The sequence below is a fragment of the Dermacentor silvarum genome, chromosome 7 (assembly GCF_013339745.2).
Source record: "Dermacentor silvarum isolate Dsil-2018 chromosome 7, BIME_Dsil_1.4, whole genome shotgun sequence".
NCBI lineage: Eukaryota > Metazoa > Arthropoda > Arachnida > Ixodida > Ixodidae > Dermacentor > Dermacentor silvarum.
In genome coordinates this window covers 102,880,240-102,900,590 of record NC_051160.1, presented here as the reverse complement: position 1 = coordinate 102,900,590, position 20,351 = coordinate 102,880,240, and the positions used below count along the sequence as shown (strand labels likewise).

Sequence of the window (20,351 nt, the reverse complement as noted above, 5' to 3'; positions counted from 1 at the left end):
CGCTAAAACGAATCCTCAGCAAGGAAGAGTTGGCAGAGCGATGTCGTATGCATGCCGAAAGGGCTTGATAACGTTTCACGGCCACGCAAAAAGGTTTATCATGTGCAAATAAATACATGCTCACCGGCAGGTGCAAGTAGCGAGGGCCTGAGTGATTGGCAGGCAGCCATCTTCTATTCCTTTCGGAACGGGGCAGTCTGTGGCTATTCAGAAAAAAAATCAGTTTTGTTCGGCATTTTTTAATGGATTTTTTTTCGCGTACACGTCACTTTGACGTGGTGAGTTTTCGCGGTTTTGTGACGTCGCGTGACAGACAGGCGAAGTGGGCGTAGCCAGAAAACATCGGACCAATAGCAAAGGGCTAACGGGGAAAAGGCGTCGAATCAGGAATGATTATTTTTTGTGCGGTTTATTCATGCATAATCAGTGTGTACATGTTATATCAGATGCGGAGCTATCGCGGTTTTCGTGACGTCGCGTGAAAGACAGGCGAAGTTGGGAGTGGCCCGAAAATGTTTTGACCAATCGTGGAGGCTGATTGCAGAAATTGGAATCAAAACACTTTGGAATCATTTTGCGTTAGATCACCCCAGATCTTGTTTACACAAATGAATACTCACTAATGTGAACATGAGAACAGCCGTTGTCGTAGATAAATTGGTAGAGCATCACACGCGTAATGCGGAGTTGGTGAGATCGGCTCCTTCCGGTGGCAAGTTTTTTGTTGTTGTCCACAGTGATTTCCCTTTTCTTTAACTTACCATTTCTGCAACGCAAAAACAAGTAACTTACTCTAGGCTTTTCGTGGCTTAAGAGGGTTGCGACAAACAAAAATCTGGTCCCTTTGTTTACCTTCTTCTCGCCAAACACTGTTAATTGTCTCTTCACCAGATTTTCAAAGCACGGGAGAGAAATAGCGATTCGTTTTCACTCGAAAAAAGAAAATTTATTGCACCCGAACCACACTGCACCGGGAGTCACCCGCCATCGCTATTTAAGGCTTTCAAAGCGGGATGCGAAATTGGGGAGAAGAGGAAAGATTTGGACACTTCCTGTTCCAGTTTTTGTTTCCAACTCCATTCTAACGTGCATTTTAAATCATAGCCACTTTTTCTAAAAAAAAGTGCGTTAGAATCGAGTAAACGCGGTACATACACCCCGCGAGACTGCACCGATTGCACGTACAGTTTCGTTCCTGTCAAGGGTTTTGGGCATTGATTAAATTGAGGTTGATGACAGCTAAAAGGAGATAGTGGGGTCCTTTACAAAAAAAAGTAGCTGTGTTGACCATCTCTCAACAAAGTATGCACACACGTGGTCAGCAATCGTGCTTTTCTTGTGATTGATGCTCACTGCAGTTAAGAGCTCAATGCACGTAGGCATACACTGGCCTCTTGACCACTGAACGTGTCATAGTGTCGAAGAGACAAATGTTTGAACCTATGATTATCTGCTTCTTGAGAGAGTGCAGAACAACCACACATCGGCATGTAGCGACGTAATGAAGCTACAGACGAACACGAAATAGGTCACGCAATGCACTTGCACTAGAACGCAAGCTGGTCATTCCTGTTCTGCTCAATAAAATTGACAGCTGTTAGTCAGCGCCTGTTCTTCGCGCTTTTCTCCTCGCCCGCTTGTTTCTGCGATGATTGTTGCACATTGTTCAAAGTAGAAAATCCAAATCAAAATAAACGTTTTGCTCGCAAAGCAGCGTGGACACTAAAAATTTCAGTGGTAATGAACAGCACAATCATTGAACAACAAAATTTCACTAATTGCTTTTTAATTATTCGCTTAAGGGACGATGTTGGCAAAATTTAAGTGAGCTAGTACTCAAAGGATAACGCTTTGCTCAAAAGGCTACACAATTCTCGAGAAATGCGCAAGTATACTAATCAAAATATGCATCCAAATATGTATTGGTGTCCCACGCAATATGTTTCCGCACTTGGAAAGAATGCAGTGCGAGAAGCTGTTAACTGGAACATGACGAACAGCGCTAACAACGGGATGCGTGACCGAAGAGGACAGATGATCTCGGCGCTGTTCTCTACGTTGAACGTAGAACAGCTAGCCCCGTTTAGAACCCTAATTAACTGAAAGAGGAGTGCATTTCACGCTACGTTTGGAGTTCGTATTATTCAGGATTAGTGCTACAGGCAAAATGTCTCTATCAAAAGCTTATGCTCTGAGCACTGACCGAATTCAATTGTGGAAGTCAATTACGTTGAAATATTAGTAACATATTGTTAATCAGTAATCTTAGCGGTGGTTACGATGGCAAGCATAGTTAGAAAACTGAATGTGTTCTGATATTGTGATAATTACTGCGTTTGGCACAGCTTTTCAATGGTTTAGAAATTCTTCAAGGCGGCCGAACAAATGTTCGGAAGACGCACAGCTATGCTGCTTGATTAAAATTTATTTTGATCGCAACTGAAGGGGCACATAAATACCGTTCCCTCGGACGACTCTTGTCACAATACTAAAAACAGTGGATTCTGGACAAGAGTGAAATATTTGCCCGAAATTGAAATTGTGTCTCGAATCTCCCTTTTCTAGTATTCTGATAAGATTCGTCCTAAACACACGCGAATAATTAAATTTAAGTGCATGTTAAACACCTCCAGACACTCAAAGTTATTCCGGAGTGCCGATAATCAGATCGCGCATTTGGCACGTTAAACCCCCAATCTTTTGTATTCTTTTTTGTTTCTTTTTTAAAAGTAACACGCGGTGTTTACGCGCCCCTTGAGTTGCAATCAAAATCAACGTAATCAACGCGCCCAACTGTGCATCTTGCTATAAAACATTTACTCGGCTGCCTTGAAGCATCTTGAAACCGTTCAAGTGCTGTTCCAAACGCAGTAATTGTCATAATATCTAAGTGAATTCATTTTCAGTCATCCCCACAAAGCTCAACGTGTCATTTGTGTTGCGCTGAGTTTCATAGCTAGAAATTCTGATTCAAGCGCGGGAAACCATGCAAAGGTCACAGCAGTGTCTTTGCACTAGTGAGTTTTAATTTCTCACTACTTAAGCAAACCAATTACTAAGTAATTATTTAGTAACTATGTACTCTCCGCGAGCCCAAATAGGGAGGAAGGACATTTTAGTTTACCTTCCAGTAGAATGCTCTAGCTTGAAGGTTTGATTTCAGTATCATGATGGCAACGGAAAAATGATCTCAGAGGTGGTTTCGTCTCTTTCCACGCGTTCTTCTAACTTAATTGCGTTTGGTACAGCGAACATCAGACGCAGCCTCCTAACGGTTATCTTCGCGTCGGCCGTCACTGCAAAGCCGGATGCATTTATTGGCGGCCGTTATAGGGCCTGCATTTATATGAGCGCGTCCTTGCTTTTCCGCAGTTTCGTACTTTTCTTGTCTTTGGCCCAATCTCTGTACCTTTCGGCTCCTTCGCGTCCCATTACAGTATTACATGAAGAGGGTCAGTGCGTCATTCCATCGTTCGCGGCGCCAGCAGTTGTGGTGGTGGTGGTGGGTGGTGGTGGATTGTAGCAACAGGCTGGGGTTTAGCCTCGTGATCAAGGCCGGCATTTGCTCCGTCCTAGCGTCCCTTACAAAATCAGGGCAGTGCTTCACCATTTGTCCATGAAACCAGTCTGTCTTAAGAATGTGATAAGAAGACGTGAAGTTTCTTTGCAGGCTATAACTGATCCTTCGGGGAATACAAGGTGTTGCAGGCACGCATGCGGAAGGCACTTTTTTTTTTGCAGATTCTCCAAGAGAGCATCCCTTTCCTCTTGGAATTTCGGGCACGACCGCAGAAAGTGTTCGATGTCTCCTGTCTGGTTGCATGCCATATAGTTCGGAGAACCGCCAGCAGTTCTCTGCGAACCCTTCCTTGACTTTGCTTACCGTGGCTGCCTTGACGAAAAGCTCATACACTGGACAACATTCATAGAATGAATCGGCATATCTGTTGCCCCATCCGAACTGCACCTATACAGGTGAACCGGCGACCGGCTCCGCTTTCGACGTAATCAGGCAATGAAGCAAGAAACGGTACAAAAAAGAAAAATGAAAGAAACAGAGGTGGTGAAATGCATGCAAAATACCGTAGCCAAGAATTCAACGACATGGATGGCAAACAAGACATCAGAAAAGAACATTTGCAAGTCAACACAAAGGCTAACGCCTTGCTTTTCGAGGCCCGGGGTGGCTGCCTGAGTACAAAGACGAAAACGAACAAAAAGCTCGCAAGCGGGTAATACCTGTGTCCGCCGCTTCAGAAAGCAAAAAAAAAAAAAATCAGAGATGGCTCGGTACATTCTAATGATTATGCCAATATTCCAACTAGCCAGAACCGTGGTAATCTTCTACCTTCCAGCAGCGCTGTGGTTCAAAGCCGATAGGATCGTTTACTGGTCAGCGGTGGAGATAAGCAAGAGACATTTAGAGTTTTGGTGGAAAAAACATAAAAATCAGGGAAGTGATGGAGTCGGGGTCGTCGCAGGCGTAGGTAAGTTTACAACACAGAGATAAACAGACTGCAAGATTGCAATAACTGTGTAGTAAAACTCAATTAGCTCATGCAGGCTACGTGATCATGTCATCACCCCTAGTCAAAGAGGATACCATTATCAATAATCAGTCAAAGAATGAAATCTTTATTATGGTGCACCACATTCTACCTTCATAACTGCTGATGCTGATGACCCAACGGAACTTGAACTCCGGGCGATAGGCTGGGCAGTAGACCGGGTCTCAAGCAGCACGCAGGCAAAGCACATCGATATATACACTGACTCTCAATATGCACTGCATGCTTGCAAGTCTCGCCACACAACCTCATCAGAAGTACTTCTAGTCAAGCAGACCTTCAGGCGTGCGGAGGACCGCAGGGTCACTGCAACACTGGTCACTGATCCCTGGTCACCAGAGCACCGAGGGAAATGAGAGAGCCTATGAGGCTGCGCGCGCACTTCTTTCCAACCACGTCGTCTCCCGGGATCCTTCAGAAACCCTCAGCACCAGCGCAAGTAGCACGACAAAAGGACCACCGTATGACCCAGACAGAGCTCTGAGAGCAGCACCCAAGCGAAGCAAAAGGGAACTCCTTGCGAGTGTCCCGCCAGACCCAAACCTAGTTCCTGTGGGTCTTTCCAGGTCGGGGCAGATGCTGCTGCATAGGCTCCGTTTTCTCTATGTACTGGGCCCTCGCTTTCCTTCTTCCGCAGTGTAGGTTAGGGTCCATGTTGCGTGGTATTGGGGCAATGTGATACCTGTCCTGGACGTGACGAAGTATCGTGCAGGTATTTTGGGTTCGTATTGTGGTGGCTTTGAAGCCCAAGGTTTGTACCATAGGTTCCATACCACGGCCCGTTTTACGGACGCCGCTATGTACGGAACGAAGAATAAGGGCATAGTAGCAGTGGTTTGCGACCGCCAAGGCCACGTCACCTCCAGTGCATCGAGCCGCCCCTGCACGATCACGGAAGCCGAAGAGCTGGCCATCGCGTTAGCCATTCGCGAAGGCCAACACGCAAACAAACCACTGAAAATACTCACGAATTCCCAGCAGGCCTGCCGCAACTTCCTACGGGTAAGAATCGCAAGACCTGCGGCACAAGTCCTAGCCCAAATACCAAAGGAGGACACTGACGTCAACACCATCCAAACCATCATTTGGATACCGGGCCACGCTGCCATCACGGGTAATCTGCATGCCGACAGAGCAGCTCGAGAATGTGCACATAACCGCGCACTCATCAAGCCGACTGTAGATGACCCTGACCCAGTTGACCCCGAGTATTGAGCAATCCTGAACTACCAGAGAGGGGGTCGCTTGCGATATGCCCCACCCCATCGAAAACTAAAGACAGAGGATGCCGTTGCCTGGCGTAGGCTCCATACAGGCACTTACACGAACCTACACATATATTACATCGCATGCACCCCACGTCCTACAGGGACGCATGCCCGTGGTGCGGGGCCACACCAACCGTATACCACATTGCATGGGAGTCCACGCTACGCAACATAGAACGCCAGGACACGAACACCACGAGGGAGCAATGGCAAACACTGCTGTCCAGCTCGGCCCTCGACGACCAGCTCAAGCTGATCCAGAGAGCAGAGAAGATGGCAAGAGCCAGCGGAGCCCAGGACTAGGGGCCCCGACCATTAGCGATGTCCTCTTCGGGGCAAGACAAAACTCCATCTTTGTAAAAAAGTTTATCTAACTATCTATCTAGGCTCCATTCCGGCCTCGTCCTCACACCGAACGTGCTGGAGCGGTGGCGGCAGTACCGGCCACGTCAGGAGAGACACGCCCTCCTTTCCCTTCTCCTGACTCCCTTCTGTTGCAGGAACATGGCCCCTCGACAGCCTCTGAGGACCAAGAAGCACCCCAGGAGCCGCACAGGTGCCCTGTCTGCGGCGTAGCAACGCGACCATCCGCAGCCCATTTGTTTTGGGAGTGCCAGAGCTACGCTAAGCAGCGGGACCGCCATCTGAAGGCGGTGCAAGTGCCGTCCTACGAGGAGTGGATTAGGCCGGCAACTGGATCGGCGGATTCCGACAGGGCCATTCTGGACTCGCTCTTGGGTTTCGCCAAGGACTCGCAGCTTCCAGGACGGCTCGAAATACTCCTCCCCTCTCCCCTTCCTATTCCACATAATATGCCTTCGAGCCATCCTACAATAAATACATTTTTATCATCATCGTCATTATAGTGCCCAGGAACAGCAACGGAGCCTTCGCACTGGTGCACTTAAAAAGTATACACGAGACAAAATGTACGGAGAAGAAACATGCGGTAGAGCTAACAATGTGCGGTAGAGAAACAAATATGGAAGCAGAAAACGAGGAGGGGGGCGTAAAAAATCATGCAACGTCATTATACTGAACACAGGGGATTAACTTTGCATGCCAGTATGTCAGTACAGGCAGAATACTTATTATAGCTCATTATAGCACCTGTCTATTGTACCTGTATTCTTTTCGTCCTGGTCTCTTTTGCGCTGTTTTCAAGTATGTTACACCAACTCGCCCACATCAAGCTCCTGCTATTATAGCTTCTTTTTATGGCAGTCGAGCTATAGGACACTCTGTAATGCAACAAGGCCGCGCAGAAAACGCGCAGTGCTGCGTGGCATACGTTTGCGGCACGGAAAATAGTACATGATCAAGAAGCTTTGGGCAATTTAAATTGCCATAGAGTACCTCACAGATAAACAAAAGGTCTGCATCTAATGCTTCTTGATTTTAGAGGTGTGAGTAGATGTATATTTGAGAGGGCTGGACTATGGTCGCCAGAACGGCAAAAGCGGTGCTTGAAAATAGATACAAATGTATTCTGAAGTCTGAACGCGTTCAATGAGGCCAGAATGAGTTTTCCACATTTCACCGTAAAATAGAGTCATACTCCAGTAGTGGAAGGCACACAGTAGATTACAATTTCAGCAAACGTAACAGGGAACTGGGAGTCAATCGATATACGACAAACAATACCAATAGCGCGAAGAGCACGTTGTTTTGCATATTTATAGCGTGTGAGGAGAAGCTTAGCGTTTTGTCAAAGTACACACCAAGATCTTTTCATTTCATCGACCCTTGGCAGTGGAGCATCCCGACAAGTGCATAGAAATTGCACATAGTATGTTTTCCACCCATAACTTAGTTTTGGAAACAGATAAGAGTAGCTTATATATAGTGTCTCTACACCGGTTTAAAAGGGCGAAAATGTCTTTTTGGAGGTCAATACGATCGTGAACAGTGTTGGCAGTCTTAAATAGCTTGAAATTGTCAAAATATAGAAGGAAGAAAGTGTGTTAAATGGCCGATGGAATGTTTATGAACAGTTGGAAGAGAAGAGGGCCAAGAACAGATCCTTCAGGGATTCCGCTAGTGACCTCATAACTAACAGAGCTCTGTTTATTATTGCCAATGAAACACGATCTATTGTTTAGGTAATTATACACCAAGGCAGTGATAATTTACACCAATTTACACAATTATACAACCAAGGCAGTATGTTAATTTGCGTGATCTAGAAAACTACACAAAATGCTATACTTAGGTCAAAGTGAGGAGCTTCTAATTCATCCATAATATGTGCTCCCCTGGAATAATGGGTCATAAACGTTACCAAGTTCATTTTTGTGGAGTGGCCTGATACAACTCCATGCTGTTTATCTGTTAAAAGTTCATATGTTCTGAGCACTAACAAAAAGCAGTGAATGCAGTACAGAGTCAAACACTTTTGACGCAGCGCATGGGGTTGCATGGGTTACAGTGGGGGCACTATCCATGCTAGATTCCAAGCGCTGGGAAACGCACTAGAATTTAGAGAAGCTTGTGCTTGTCAGAACAGGCACAAGTGTGTTTTTATGCATCTTAAGCAGTGCGGGGGGGGGGGGGGGGGCTATCGGCGACACAAGAAAGGGAAGGTTTGAGCCGCTTCATGCACTTAAAAACAAGGTCTTCATCGAGTGATAGATGTACACACCTTACCTGACAGAAGAAACGTCACTTGAGGTAGAAACATCTTTTGCACTAAATACAAAGAGAAATTTTCTGCAAAGGTAACAGCAGTGTTCGAGAGAACAACGCCGTTTTCAATTACACGACATTCACCTTCGGCGCTCTTTTAAAAGAGTGAGATAGCGCGCGTAGCTCCATAAATATTTTGAATTACGGGTCACGCTGGCTTCAAAACGTTCATTGTGGTCGTAGTGATCTTTGTTAAAACAAAGTTTGCGAAGACAACGTCAGCGCTTAAACTCAAGTTACCACTTATCTAGGCCTGTTTGGCTCGAATAATAATAATAATGATAATAATAATCAATCAATCATTTATTTATCGTGCCCAGGAACAACCGTGAGGTCTAGGTGCTGGCGCACGTATACATAGAAAAATAAATACGGCAGGGGAGTATCAGTGAAAAAAAAACGAATAAAAAATAACAATGTAGAAAAGTGTACATACATGTAACATAATAATAATAATAATAATAATAATAATAATAATAATAATAATAATAATAATAATAATAATAATAATAATAATAATAATAATAATAATATATATTATTATTATTATTATTATTAATTATCAAGCATTTCTTTTTATTTTTCAGTAGATTCTGTAACATTGCGTAAGGTCCGCGAGATCATTGATCTCGGTGTACTTTTTGATTCAACCTTGCACTTTTCAGCTCACACTAAACGCGTTGCAATGCGGAGTATGCGCACTCTTGGCTCTGTTTGCAGACTTGGCTCTGTTTGCCATTCTCCTACACCGTTCCGAGAGTTGTACACAACAATCTCTCTTCCTCCACTCGAATACGCGTCGGTCGTCTGGAACGGCAATTCAAGATCCAACAGAGACATTATAGATCGGGTCCAGAAAAAGTTTCTAAGCATATATCATCACCGCTTTGCGAACACGGACGCTGGGCCTTGCTCAAGCACTGTTGGATTATTGCCATTGCCCTTACTTCGCTGCCGACGTAATCGTGCTGACCTTCTGTTTCTTTTCAAACTGCTTCAAGGTATCCTCATGTGCCCGCCACTCCTCCGTTGTATCATGTTTCGCATTCCACGCAAGTTCACCAGAGAGCACAGACCTTTCCATGTTGCTGCCTGTCACCACCAACACTCAACCGTACACAGAATACAGAGTCTTTATAACGCCCACTTCCATGACCCTGATATTTTCCACAACTCGCTGTCATTGTTCTGTTCTCAGCTTTCCGTTGTTGTGTTTTTGTTTTACATATTGTTCAACTTCCCTTCTCCCCCTTTTCATTGCCTATGCATTTTGCTCCTTGTTGATTGTACACTCTTCTTTTCAAGATTGTTATCTTCAAAACAAGATAACAATCTTGTTATTCCCCCCTCCCCGAGTGCGTTTCGCCGGTGAGTGGAGACTCATGAGACTACGCACCGGCTACCGTCTCACTTTTTCTCTCTCCGTCGATGCGACACGTCACTGTTTACATGTACCGCGTGAGTCGAGTTAACCCTCTCGATCTACCCTCTCCTGACGCACTAATGCGATTCGCCTTCATAGCGCGTTACCGCCGTCGTCTACACGAATGCAATGAGCATAAAATTCGATGCGCCGCGCAACTGTCCCATTCATGTAAACGCTAGGTTGGGTGTTCTGCAGTTTTTATATTTGTAATATTGTTGTCGGTCACAGCAACAACACCGCTATTAGATGACACCACCAGTTTGTCTAGTCGCCGCTGTGTTCCAAAGTCACAGAGGTCCTCGTTCAAGACAGAGGTGATTGATCAAAAATGAAAATAAATAAATGAAAATTCATGTTTACCTGACATTTCGTAACCTGCAGTGCCACGTATACCCCGGGTACCGGCACTTTTCTATAGCAAATGTCAATGAATTCGATAACATTACCAACTAACACGCACCACCGTACCGGGCACTAGAACTGAGCCTGACGTGTTTTCGCTTATGGAATTAAGCGCAGAAACGCCTATGGCTAAGCAACACCAAATAATCGACCACGAATCTCCCTTCCTTAAGCGTATTACCTGGGCAGAGGGGAAACAAACGAACGTAAGTCACAAACTTTAGGAACTTGTATATTATTTCGTAGGCTACCGTTTAGTGAGATTCCGGTGCACACATTCAGTTGGTATCATACCTTTTCAATTTTTCTGAACCATATGCGGCACGATTTATACTTTAATCATTCTTCGGGTGGCGTCGACCAGCACAAGTTTGCACGGGCATTTACCGACAGTTTGTCGGCATTGATGCACCGATCCGCACTCACACAGCAGTGATTACCGGCACAGTAATCTCATGGCGCCACAGCTTCTGCCGCCGAAAATACGTCAATGCAAGTATTTCCAAAGATAGCCAAGTGAACGGCAAAACACCTCGCAATATGCGATACGTGCTGCTACGTAACGCCCCCGTCCGAGCGACAGCACGCCGGACATTTGGAGCTGGACTCACCTCCTAAGCATCCTGCCGCAAAGTCCACAGCCATGAGTCCTGGGGTTCTGGAACTGGCCAGAGGGCGACGTCTTGACGAGATCCCCGATGCGGGGGGCCGGCGTTGCGTCAGAAACCACTCGCTTCCTCGGAAGTAGGAGGCCGGTCAAAGGTCACCCGAAAGTCTGGACCACTAATAGGTCGAGCAGGTCATAGCAGACGACGCAAACAAACAGATGAAAGTCTCTGTTTTCTTAAAAAAAGAACGTCCACCCAGCAAAGACAGATAATTGCACTCACGAACAGATGCAAGACCGACTGATTCTGGAACGAGGTTCGCAAAACGTCCGCGCACCTCCTCCGCAAAAAAAATTGCGCGAGGAGGAACTACACTGAGATAGCACAGGGCACTCGCCACTCGATAGCTCACTAATCTCTTTTGTTTCCTTTGTGGAATAGCCCGCCTTCACCGCCTGACAAAAATCGGCGGCTGTCTAGAAGCGCTCTCGCGTTTGAGACAAGCGAGGAGAGAAGGCAGAAACAAGGGACGGCGATCGCGCGCGTCGTCTGCTAACGAGGACGGAGCCGGTTGCCGCGTCTCTCGGAATTGACCGTTATCGCGGCGCGAACCTTATCCTCACATAAAGGCCCTTATCTCGCCTCATACGCGCGTCTTTATCCTTCTGCCTCGCTTAATTCGAGCGACCCCCTACCGCTCAGCTCACCTCTTTTTATGGCCGTCCCAAGCTCCAGGGCTCGCGGCGAAAATATTCCGAAACAACCGTGTCGGCCAATGGCAAGCAGAAGTCACTGGTAGGTGGGATAGTGGGGAGGTGCGGTGGGCTAGCCGCGGCTCCTTTATCAGATAAAAAGCAGCGTTTACGGCTCCCCGGAGTTAACAACAACGAAAGCGCGCCTAATCACCTGTTTGTCAGAGCGCTGTAGAGGATAGCGTTCACGACACCGAAATCACGCCCTATAGCCGCAGCTGCGCTTGCAGTCCGGCCCCATGGCCTGTTGCTGAGCGCCCTAACGGCAGGTCCCTGAAACCGTTCGACGCTCGCTCAGTCACTAGCTTGTAGCATCCGATAACGCGTACTTTTCGGGTGCTCTAAACGAGAACATTTACGGCGTAATACCTGCGCAATGTGACTATAGAATGCGAAGACACTCACATGTGATGGTCGCGGTGCATAAACGGAGGATGCTTTTGTTTGGTTCGGTGAGGAGAAGCGCGAAAAGTATTCTTCATGACCTCGAGAGCGCTCCGCGAATGTGCACTCAACCGCATCGATCATGATGCGGATCTCGGTAGAACAGTTAAGTTAACGGCGAAATAGGGGCGAATAATAACGACAGGGAGGTGTTGAAGGTAGAAGTGCTGCTGATTACAGAAACAAGACCAGACCCGCGAAAGACAGAAGCAGCTAACTGATGTTTAAAAGATGTCTTGAACGGTTAATCTATTGGCTGTCTTGATCAATGCATTTTTAGCCGTCGACGACTAAAGGCAATTTAGTAAGCCCTGCTAGCGTTACGCTAGAAGTTGGCTAACGGACACCTTGACAAGAGATACTGAGTACTATTATTAGAGATTCCTAAAAAAAAATTCCGCAGCGTTTGCAGTAACGCGAGGGGTATCCACAGTTACAATTCATTATTCAATGCGGCAAGAACATGAAAAAAAAAAACATGTTTGTATTGTGTGAAAGAGTGATGCACAGGCAGTTTTTCCAGATGTGAATAATCCTCTCTTTAGAAATTTATTGTAGCATAACCTGATTGCTTTACGAGCCTATTTTGCTTAGACAAATCAATTGCATGATACCTGCAAAATCATTTTCCAAAGAAAACTGGGATCTGTTTCGTATGGCAACATCTACCAATGCGCTTCTATTGATTGAAACAAGGATGTCACCTCAGCACGAAACATCATTGTTGACAAACGTTGTCGTGCTGGGTCTCCTGAGAACTGAAGTAGTTTCTAGCAGGGAAACATTTTGCCACTGGGGCTACAGTTCAGGCTGAAATTACATCCTGGTTTCTGTTACAGGCGGCACATTGGCATGACAACCGTATACAAACACTGTTTTGAATTGAATTCCTAAATTAAAAAGGCTGGTTCCCATCTGAAAAAACGATTTGTGCACCACTCTGTCCACAACCAATAAAAACAATTTTTTTTTCTGATGTCCGTGTCTCTTTGAAATGGGAATAGTACCTGATTTTGTGAGGGCTCCTTGTAAACTATCGCCTTATGCTTGCGTAGCATCACGCAGAAATAATGGCCAGTTCTTCTGCTTACCGCCCATTAGTAAACTCCATAGCTCATTGCATGTAACCGAAACTGAAAAATGTACCAAAATATGCTGTTGTAATGTTTTTACAAACAATGTCCAAGTCAACTTTTCCTGCAGTACAATGCATAAAGCATGCATGCAGGCTAAAATACAGGGAGACATCTACTTTAAATTATGCCGTTTTACATACTCAAAATCTATTGCCTATAAATTATAAAAGACGCACAACGTGTAATTAACAAGAGACAAGTAGCAAAGGTAACCGTGCATGGATGTTGAAGACTGGTGCCACAACCATAGCAGGCCGGGCTGCCTCGGAAGATGTGCCTTCGTAGGAGACCACTGGCTGCCCACAAAAGTTCGCTGTCGTAAGCCACACGTGTGAAGGTTCTTGTAGACACAGGCAAGGAAAATCTGCACACAAAAGAAAAATCAAGAGAGGCAACGAGAATGCGCGAATTTGAACTCCAGTTGACAATATGTTCCAAGCAAGAAATTTGGCTCACGTTAAAAATAAATTTAGGCACTCCTTTCACTCTTGAGTTGTGTATCTGATTGTGTTTCAAATTAATATATCTTCTGGTATATTGTCATTAAAATGCATTGCCAAGTGGGATAGAGAAGTGCTTTCACATTAATATTTGTGGCGGCTTTCACGAACGTTTAATAACGAAAATAATAACGATTTTAGAAACGTGTGATTACTCACTCCCTAGAACTCTCCAACTTCATACCTAGGCTACAGGAACCGGGAGTCCTTAACTTCATGGAGCTGTCCCTAGCTTGGCGGCCACATCTTATACCAGTGGTGTGACATAAAGATGAAAATGCAGTCGGCGAGCGAGGTATGCATGCCTCTTCCGGCTAAATCGCTCGATCGTTCGCACTCATATTTCGCAGTGGACACGTTTTATACCGTGGGCGAGTGTAATACTTGTCTATAGGTGACCGCTTAGTGCAGTGTCTAGCCGAACGTGTAGAATTTGCTCTAACGGAACAGTTTCGCCATCTGACACTGTGAAGGTAAAACCACGGGCTCTGGCTGAAGCAGGGCATGCGCCAAGTTTTGCCGCCATAGCGGCCGACGACACTGTGGTTCCGTTCCCGCATTTTCTAAGCTTTCTGGTAGGCAACGAAAGGCGACATGTATTCCGTTTGATTCTGAACCAGACAAGTAATAATGCAGCCACGTGTGGCCTTAAAATGCGTGCACCACAAAATGCTTTCTTTGTTTGAACGAGCAGTTTATAAGAAAGTGTGGTGTATACCAGGCACTCATCTAAGCAAAAAAATTGTGAAGATGGTCGAACAGCGAAGCTGAGTTAGTTACACCGAGTGTTACATGTGCATGTGTTGCACGTGATGCAATTGCGTAAACACAAGTAAACACAGATCTACAACGCGAACTTATTATTGAAACGTTGCGAGGCGAGAAGAGGCAGCGCCTTCCGACGCTACTCGACGAGTGCCCAGTTCTCTGATCGAAACCTGCCGAGCCGCTGCCAGAGGCATCGGCTGCAGTCACGGACACCACGCGTGTTCGGCGCGAAACGCGGGGAAACGCGGACGGCGTCGGCAGGAGCTCTGCGCGTTATCTGAAAAGGCACGCCGCACAGAAACACCTTCTCTTATACCCATCGCCTCTCCTCGCGCCCAGCACGGCGTCCCATTGGTCGCCTCCTTTCCCAGCGCGAGCAATCTCATTGGTCACCTGCTCCGCCAGCGTGCCTCTCTCATTTGCTGTTCCCGTGACCTGCCCTCCCCCGGCGCGGCTCTTTCCTCTCCTGGTCACGTGACCTGCGTGACACCAGCGGACGGACGGACGGCGCAGCCTCGACCTACAACAGCTCGGCTGTTAAATGTGTGTGATCTTAGTTAGCTATGCCACCTTCACTAGGCAGCAAAAGACACAGACAAGAGTTCGGTGAATAAATGTTTTTATTTAGAGCAGTATGTGTGGCATAATTAAGCGTAGACAAGTTCAAAGACGATAGTCCTTCTAGGGTTACCTAGCCTAAACGCGAATAACTTGTGCCTGTCTGTCACTCGATTCAACCACCCGCACAAAACTGATTCAACCGCCCGGCCAAAACCAACCAAGCCACTAGCACTGGTGGCACGGCTCATCCACGTCAACATTGTACTGATGTCGCCAGTCCCCAGGGACTGGCGCCGAATACAGACAAACACCTACCCACAATTACATAGACCACAAAATGTTTCCCAACAAACACAGCGACTGATGTCTGTGGTACAACTCCACCCCGACACTAGAACACATCACTTACCAATGCACGCAGCGTCCGGCAGATGACGTCTGGCCGCTACTTAACGAGACACTTAGCAATTGGTCGTGGGAGGCGCGACTCTCCGAACTATACTTGGGAAGCCAATTGGCGACCCTCGACCAGGCCCGGCGCGCCGCAATAGCCAGTGGGGCCCTGGAAGAGGGGCTCCACCCACAGTAACCAAGTACGATCTTTATTTCAATAAAGTTGTTTCTCTCTCTCTCAACATTATACAGCGCAAAGGAAAGCTCAGGCCTATTTGAGGCAAAATATACGTACGTAACCATGATCCACCGCGTTCATTTAATTAAGAATACACATAGCACTGGCTTTTACGTTAGTAAATTAAAAAAAGTTGTCGCAGTTTCACCTGAAAGGCGAAGCATCAATTGCGATAGCAAATTTGAAGAGAGCTATACGGAGTAATGATAGCAGCTTTATCAGCTGTATAAACTTGGACATGCAGCAGCACCGACAACACGCAGAACCGTTGTCGACGCCGTCGGCGTTTTGCCAGCGTTCGCTCAAAATGCGTGCGGCGTTGGTGAGTGTTGCCGGAGCCTCTGATATAAATAGGCACTTGGTGCCGCAGCTAAACGTCGCCTCCCTTCCCTCCCCCCCCCTCCCCCACGGCCTTTCGCGCGTCGGAAGAAGGTACGTTTACTCTACATATATGGTGATTGTAGAGGAGGAAAGAGACGCCTACTTCTGCAGCCCTTAAGGGAGCACAGCGCAGAACCTTTCAACATCTTTATCTCCTTTTTCCCCTTCCCCTGACGCTGCGCCGTGCTCCCTATTGGGCAGCAGAAATAAGCGTCACTTTCTTCTTCAATAAAATCACTACTACTACAGCGCAGAACGCGCGTTTGTTCACCGCCGTGCGTTCACTCCCCGTGAAAGCGCGCGTCCCTCGCGCCCTTTCACTCGCACATACAGCGTTCGGCGCGTGGCGACGATTTCATCTCCATTGACGTCATACGGAACCTCACGGCGACGGCGACGGCGACGCCGACGGCAGAAATCTGCTTTTGAGTGTCCATATAATTGCTATCGCAATAAAATCAACGCGTTAGAAATTGTGTCGAAGAGGCGACATCAGCCACGACACACCTCGGCAGAGCTGTAGCGAGCGCCCCAGCCGTCGCCCGGCGGGGTGATGTACGCGTTAGAAATGGCGTCGAAGAGACTGGGTGCGACTGTTTTCACCTCGAATCTCTGCAGGGGCGGGGCCTCGCCTCGCTGACGTATCAACATTTTCTTTCTTTCGTCCCCTCTGTTTGGCGGCGTTCGCGTTGGAACGGAGAACACGCTGGGCTGGTGGTGACCAGGCACAACTGTGGCTGCTGTTAAGGAACCGATGGTAATCCTAATAAAAGCATCACTGTTTCATGATACAAATGCAGTCTACCTGACTGGAGCAGTTTTTTTATTTGGGATGTGGCTACGCTGCGATCCGTCGGCCCCCGGCACCGCGGCTTCCACCGCGGCACCGGGGCACAACCGACCGCGCCGCCAAACAGTGAGAAAAAAAAGAAAACGGTGATACGTCATCGAGGCGCGGCCCCGCACCTGCACGCTCGGCCCCTCCATCTGCCCACCATCCCCCTGAAGCCGCCTTCCGACTTGGCGGGAGCGCGCGGCCGCGGTAAAGCGCGGCCCCTCCACCTCCCTACCCTCCCTGCGGAGCGTTGTGCCTTCCCGCTACACGACCTTGTGTCACGAGCCGCGATTGCCGGGTCACCTTCGCATGCGTTCACTCGCACATACGGTGTAGAGCGCAGTGACGATTTTTTCGCCCGTGGATTTTATACAGAACCTCACGGCGACGGCAGAAATTCGCCTTGAGTGTGCATATAATTGCTATCGCAATATAAATGTTGAAGTAGGACAAAAGCTGTATTTTCAGGTAAAATTTAAAAAATTAAATTATGGGGTTTTACGTGCCAAAACCAGTTCTGATTATGAGGCACGCCGTAGTGGGGGACTCCGGAAATTTGGACCACCTGGGGTTCTTTAACGTGCACCTAAATCTAAGTACACGGGTGTTTTCGCATTTCGCCCCCATCGAAATGCGGCCGCCGTGGCCGGGATTCGATCCCGCGACCTCGTGCTCAGCAGCCCAACACCATAGCCACTGAGCAACCACGGCGGGTTTCAGGTAAAATAGTTGAAAGTCATAAACTAAAATGAAAGTCAAAAAATAATTTTGGAAACATTGACAAATCAATTTGCGGCCCTAGTGAAGTTGTAAATTGCAATAGAAGCATCTAGGTCACTGTAAAGGTATTTTTTTTATTTGGCCAGAAACTCGGTGCCAGAATAGAAAAAATGCTGAATGAATTCGTGTGCATTGCAAAAGTATCATAGTGGCAACAAAGGCAGACCATCTTGATCCTCAGTCGATCTCCGCAGATGGTATGAAGTAACACCTCATCATAATGTCATCATAGCTATCGTCATTATCACCATTAGAACTTTCCTCCCTTTGCAAAGAACTCAAACCCCTGAAATGAGTACTACATATCTAGGATAAACGAAATTAATAAACAGCAGTTTCAATGTCTAGGAACGCGTATTTAGTAGGCACAAATAATAAGGACCTATAGATACTGCATAGGTACCGTTGGAAGGCTTAAAAAATGACAGCAGCAGCAAGAAATCGACAGCAACGTGTCATCGCGCGAGCGCGTGAGAGCGCGGAAGGACAAAGAAGAAGAACCTGGCAAGGTGGTGCATCAAGTCGTCCGTGTTCTGCTCCCCAAAGAAGCCGTGACGAGCAACCCTTGGCGAGGAAAAAAAAACACTTACCGGCGTTGTACCTCGAAAGATCCGTGCTCTCGTCAACGCGGGACGGTGAGTGCCTCAGTTCGTAGCTTGGATGATTTCTATTCTCCTGCACTGGTGTCGGTGTTCATCTCCTGTCACCTCAAGGTGTCAATTATCTGAAGGAGATTCCTTTCCCCTGGAAACATCTTTAATTCCTCAGAAATACTGCTAATTCGTAAGCCTGATCGCGCGCCGTTTCTGTTCTGCCGCTGTAGTTGCGGAGTTCGATTATATATCTGTCTCCTTATTGCTTCCTTGAAGTAGTGTTGAGGGGACACTGAAGAAGCTTTAAGGAAGCGAGAAAGGTGTTGGAGATGAGCAGGAATCATGGATTTAATAATGGTTTTCTCATTGCGTCCATGGAATACCTTCTTCTTGGATTCCATACTTGCCATTTCCTTATTGTAGTGACCGGGAGAGAGAGACGACGTTTTGCGTCTGACCGCCGCCAGAGGAGACAACAGGCGGTGAACATTGCAGGAATGTGATTTGTTCGCGAAAGCATTCTTTGTGTACTGCGTAATTTAATGGGAGTTTTATGGTGTTGGTGGCCTACAGAGACTGCGCGGACAAAGTGGGTTAGCGGAAATTCGCTTAGTGGAGGGATCCTCATGAATGACGTCTACTTGGAGAAACCCCATGCTATACTGCCGTGGTTTCCTACTTTTATTGCGATAGCAATTATATGGACACTCAAAAGCAGATTTCTGCCGTCGGCGTCGCCGTCACCGTAGCCGTCGCCGTCGCCGTCGCCGTGAGGTTCCGTATGACGTGATTTGGAGAAGAAATCGTCGCCGCGAGCCGAACGCTGTATGTGCGAGTGAAAGGGAGCGAGGGGCGCGTCTTTCACGGGGAGTGAACGCACGGCGGAGAACAAACGCGCGTTCCGCGCCGTGCTCGCTTAAGGGCTGCAGAAGTAGGCGTCTCTTTTCTCCTTTACAATCACCATATATGTAGAGCAAACGCACCTTCTTCCGACGCGCAAGAAGCCGTGGGGGAGGGGGAGGGAAGGGAGGCGACGTTTAGCTGCGGCACCAAGTGCCTATTTATATCACAGGCTCCGGCAACAGTCACCAACGCCGCACGCATTTTGAGCGAACGCGGGCAAAACGCCGATGGCGTCGACAACAGTTCTGCGTGTTGCCGATGCTGCTGCATGTCCAAGTTTATACAGCTGATAAAGCTAATATCATTACTCCGTATAGCTCTCTACAAGTTTGCTATCGCAATTGATGCTTCGCCTTTCAGGTGAAACTGCGACCACTTTTTTCTTTCAAGACAGATTACGTAAGTGATAGCGCGGGGGATGTTAATAGGATTCTGGTAACAGAACTGTACCAAATCGGTATTTCCTCAGACGTTTCTTCGGAAAGGACTAGAACGTTTGTATATACACAGTATGTTACTCCTGTGCTTGAAGCGTAGGTGATATAGATACTGAAGACATCGCAGTGCAAAGATTTCGCTAGTTCAAAAAGTGCCGGCATTTCCACATCGACGTCATTCTAACGTTGTCGATAAAAGGTGGTTTTCGCAGAGCCCGTCAAGACACACGGGGTGGCTTAAGGAGAATGGCTAGCAAGGCTAAGCCAACCGCAGGAAAGTCATCCCGCAAGGCAAAGTCTTCGATGGGTATGTACATTTCATTCTCAGCAAAGCTTCCTGCAATGCACCGCTGTTAACGAAATATATGTGTATGTGTGAATTTTTAACAGTGGCGCTGTTTAAGCCGGTCGTAAGTCCAGGATGTGTCGGAAAAAATGTGGGCCGATCCTGGCGGTAGTGAAGAAAGGTTCCAAGCGCAATGGCACATACCACTGTGAACTAGCGAAGCTGAGCCCGGCTAAGTTAAGCTTGATTGGGTCCTAATTATGCGTAGTCACTCATAGATAGCCAATTGATAGCCAATCTATAGCTAATAGATAATTGATCAATAATTAATATATTCCGGAAAATGCTGCGGATGACTTCGTAGTGCTCAGCCTAGCCCAAAAGCCA

General features: G+C 47.1%; 1 protein-coding gene across 1 annotated transcript in view; it reads right to left on the bottom strand.

Moving 5' to 3' along the window:
* The window catches only part of LOC119458333 (mitochondrial basic amino acids transporter-like), a 51,906-nt gene extending 40,262 nt beyond the window's left edge, over positions 1-11,644 (bottom strand). Inside the window, exon 1 of the mRNA XM_037720170.2 lies at positions 10,961-11,644. Coding sequence (XP_037576098.1) covers positions 10,961-10,994 — 34 coding nt within the window. The 5' untranslated portion in view covers positions 10,995-11,644. The remainder of the gene's footprint in view (positions 1-10,960) is intronic.
* Between the last annotated feature and the right edge of the window lie 8,707 nt (positions 11,645-20,351).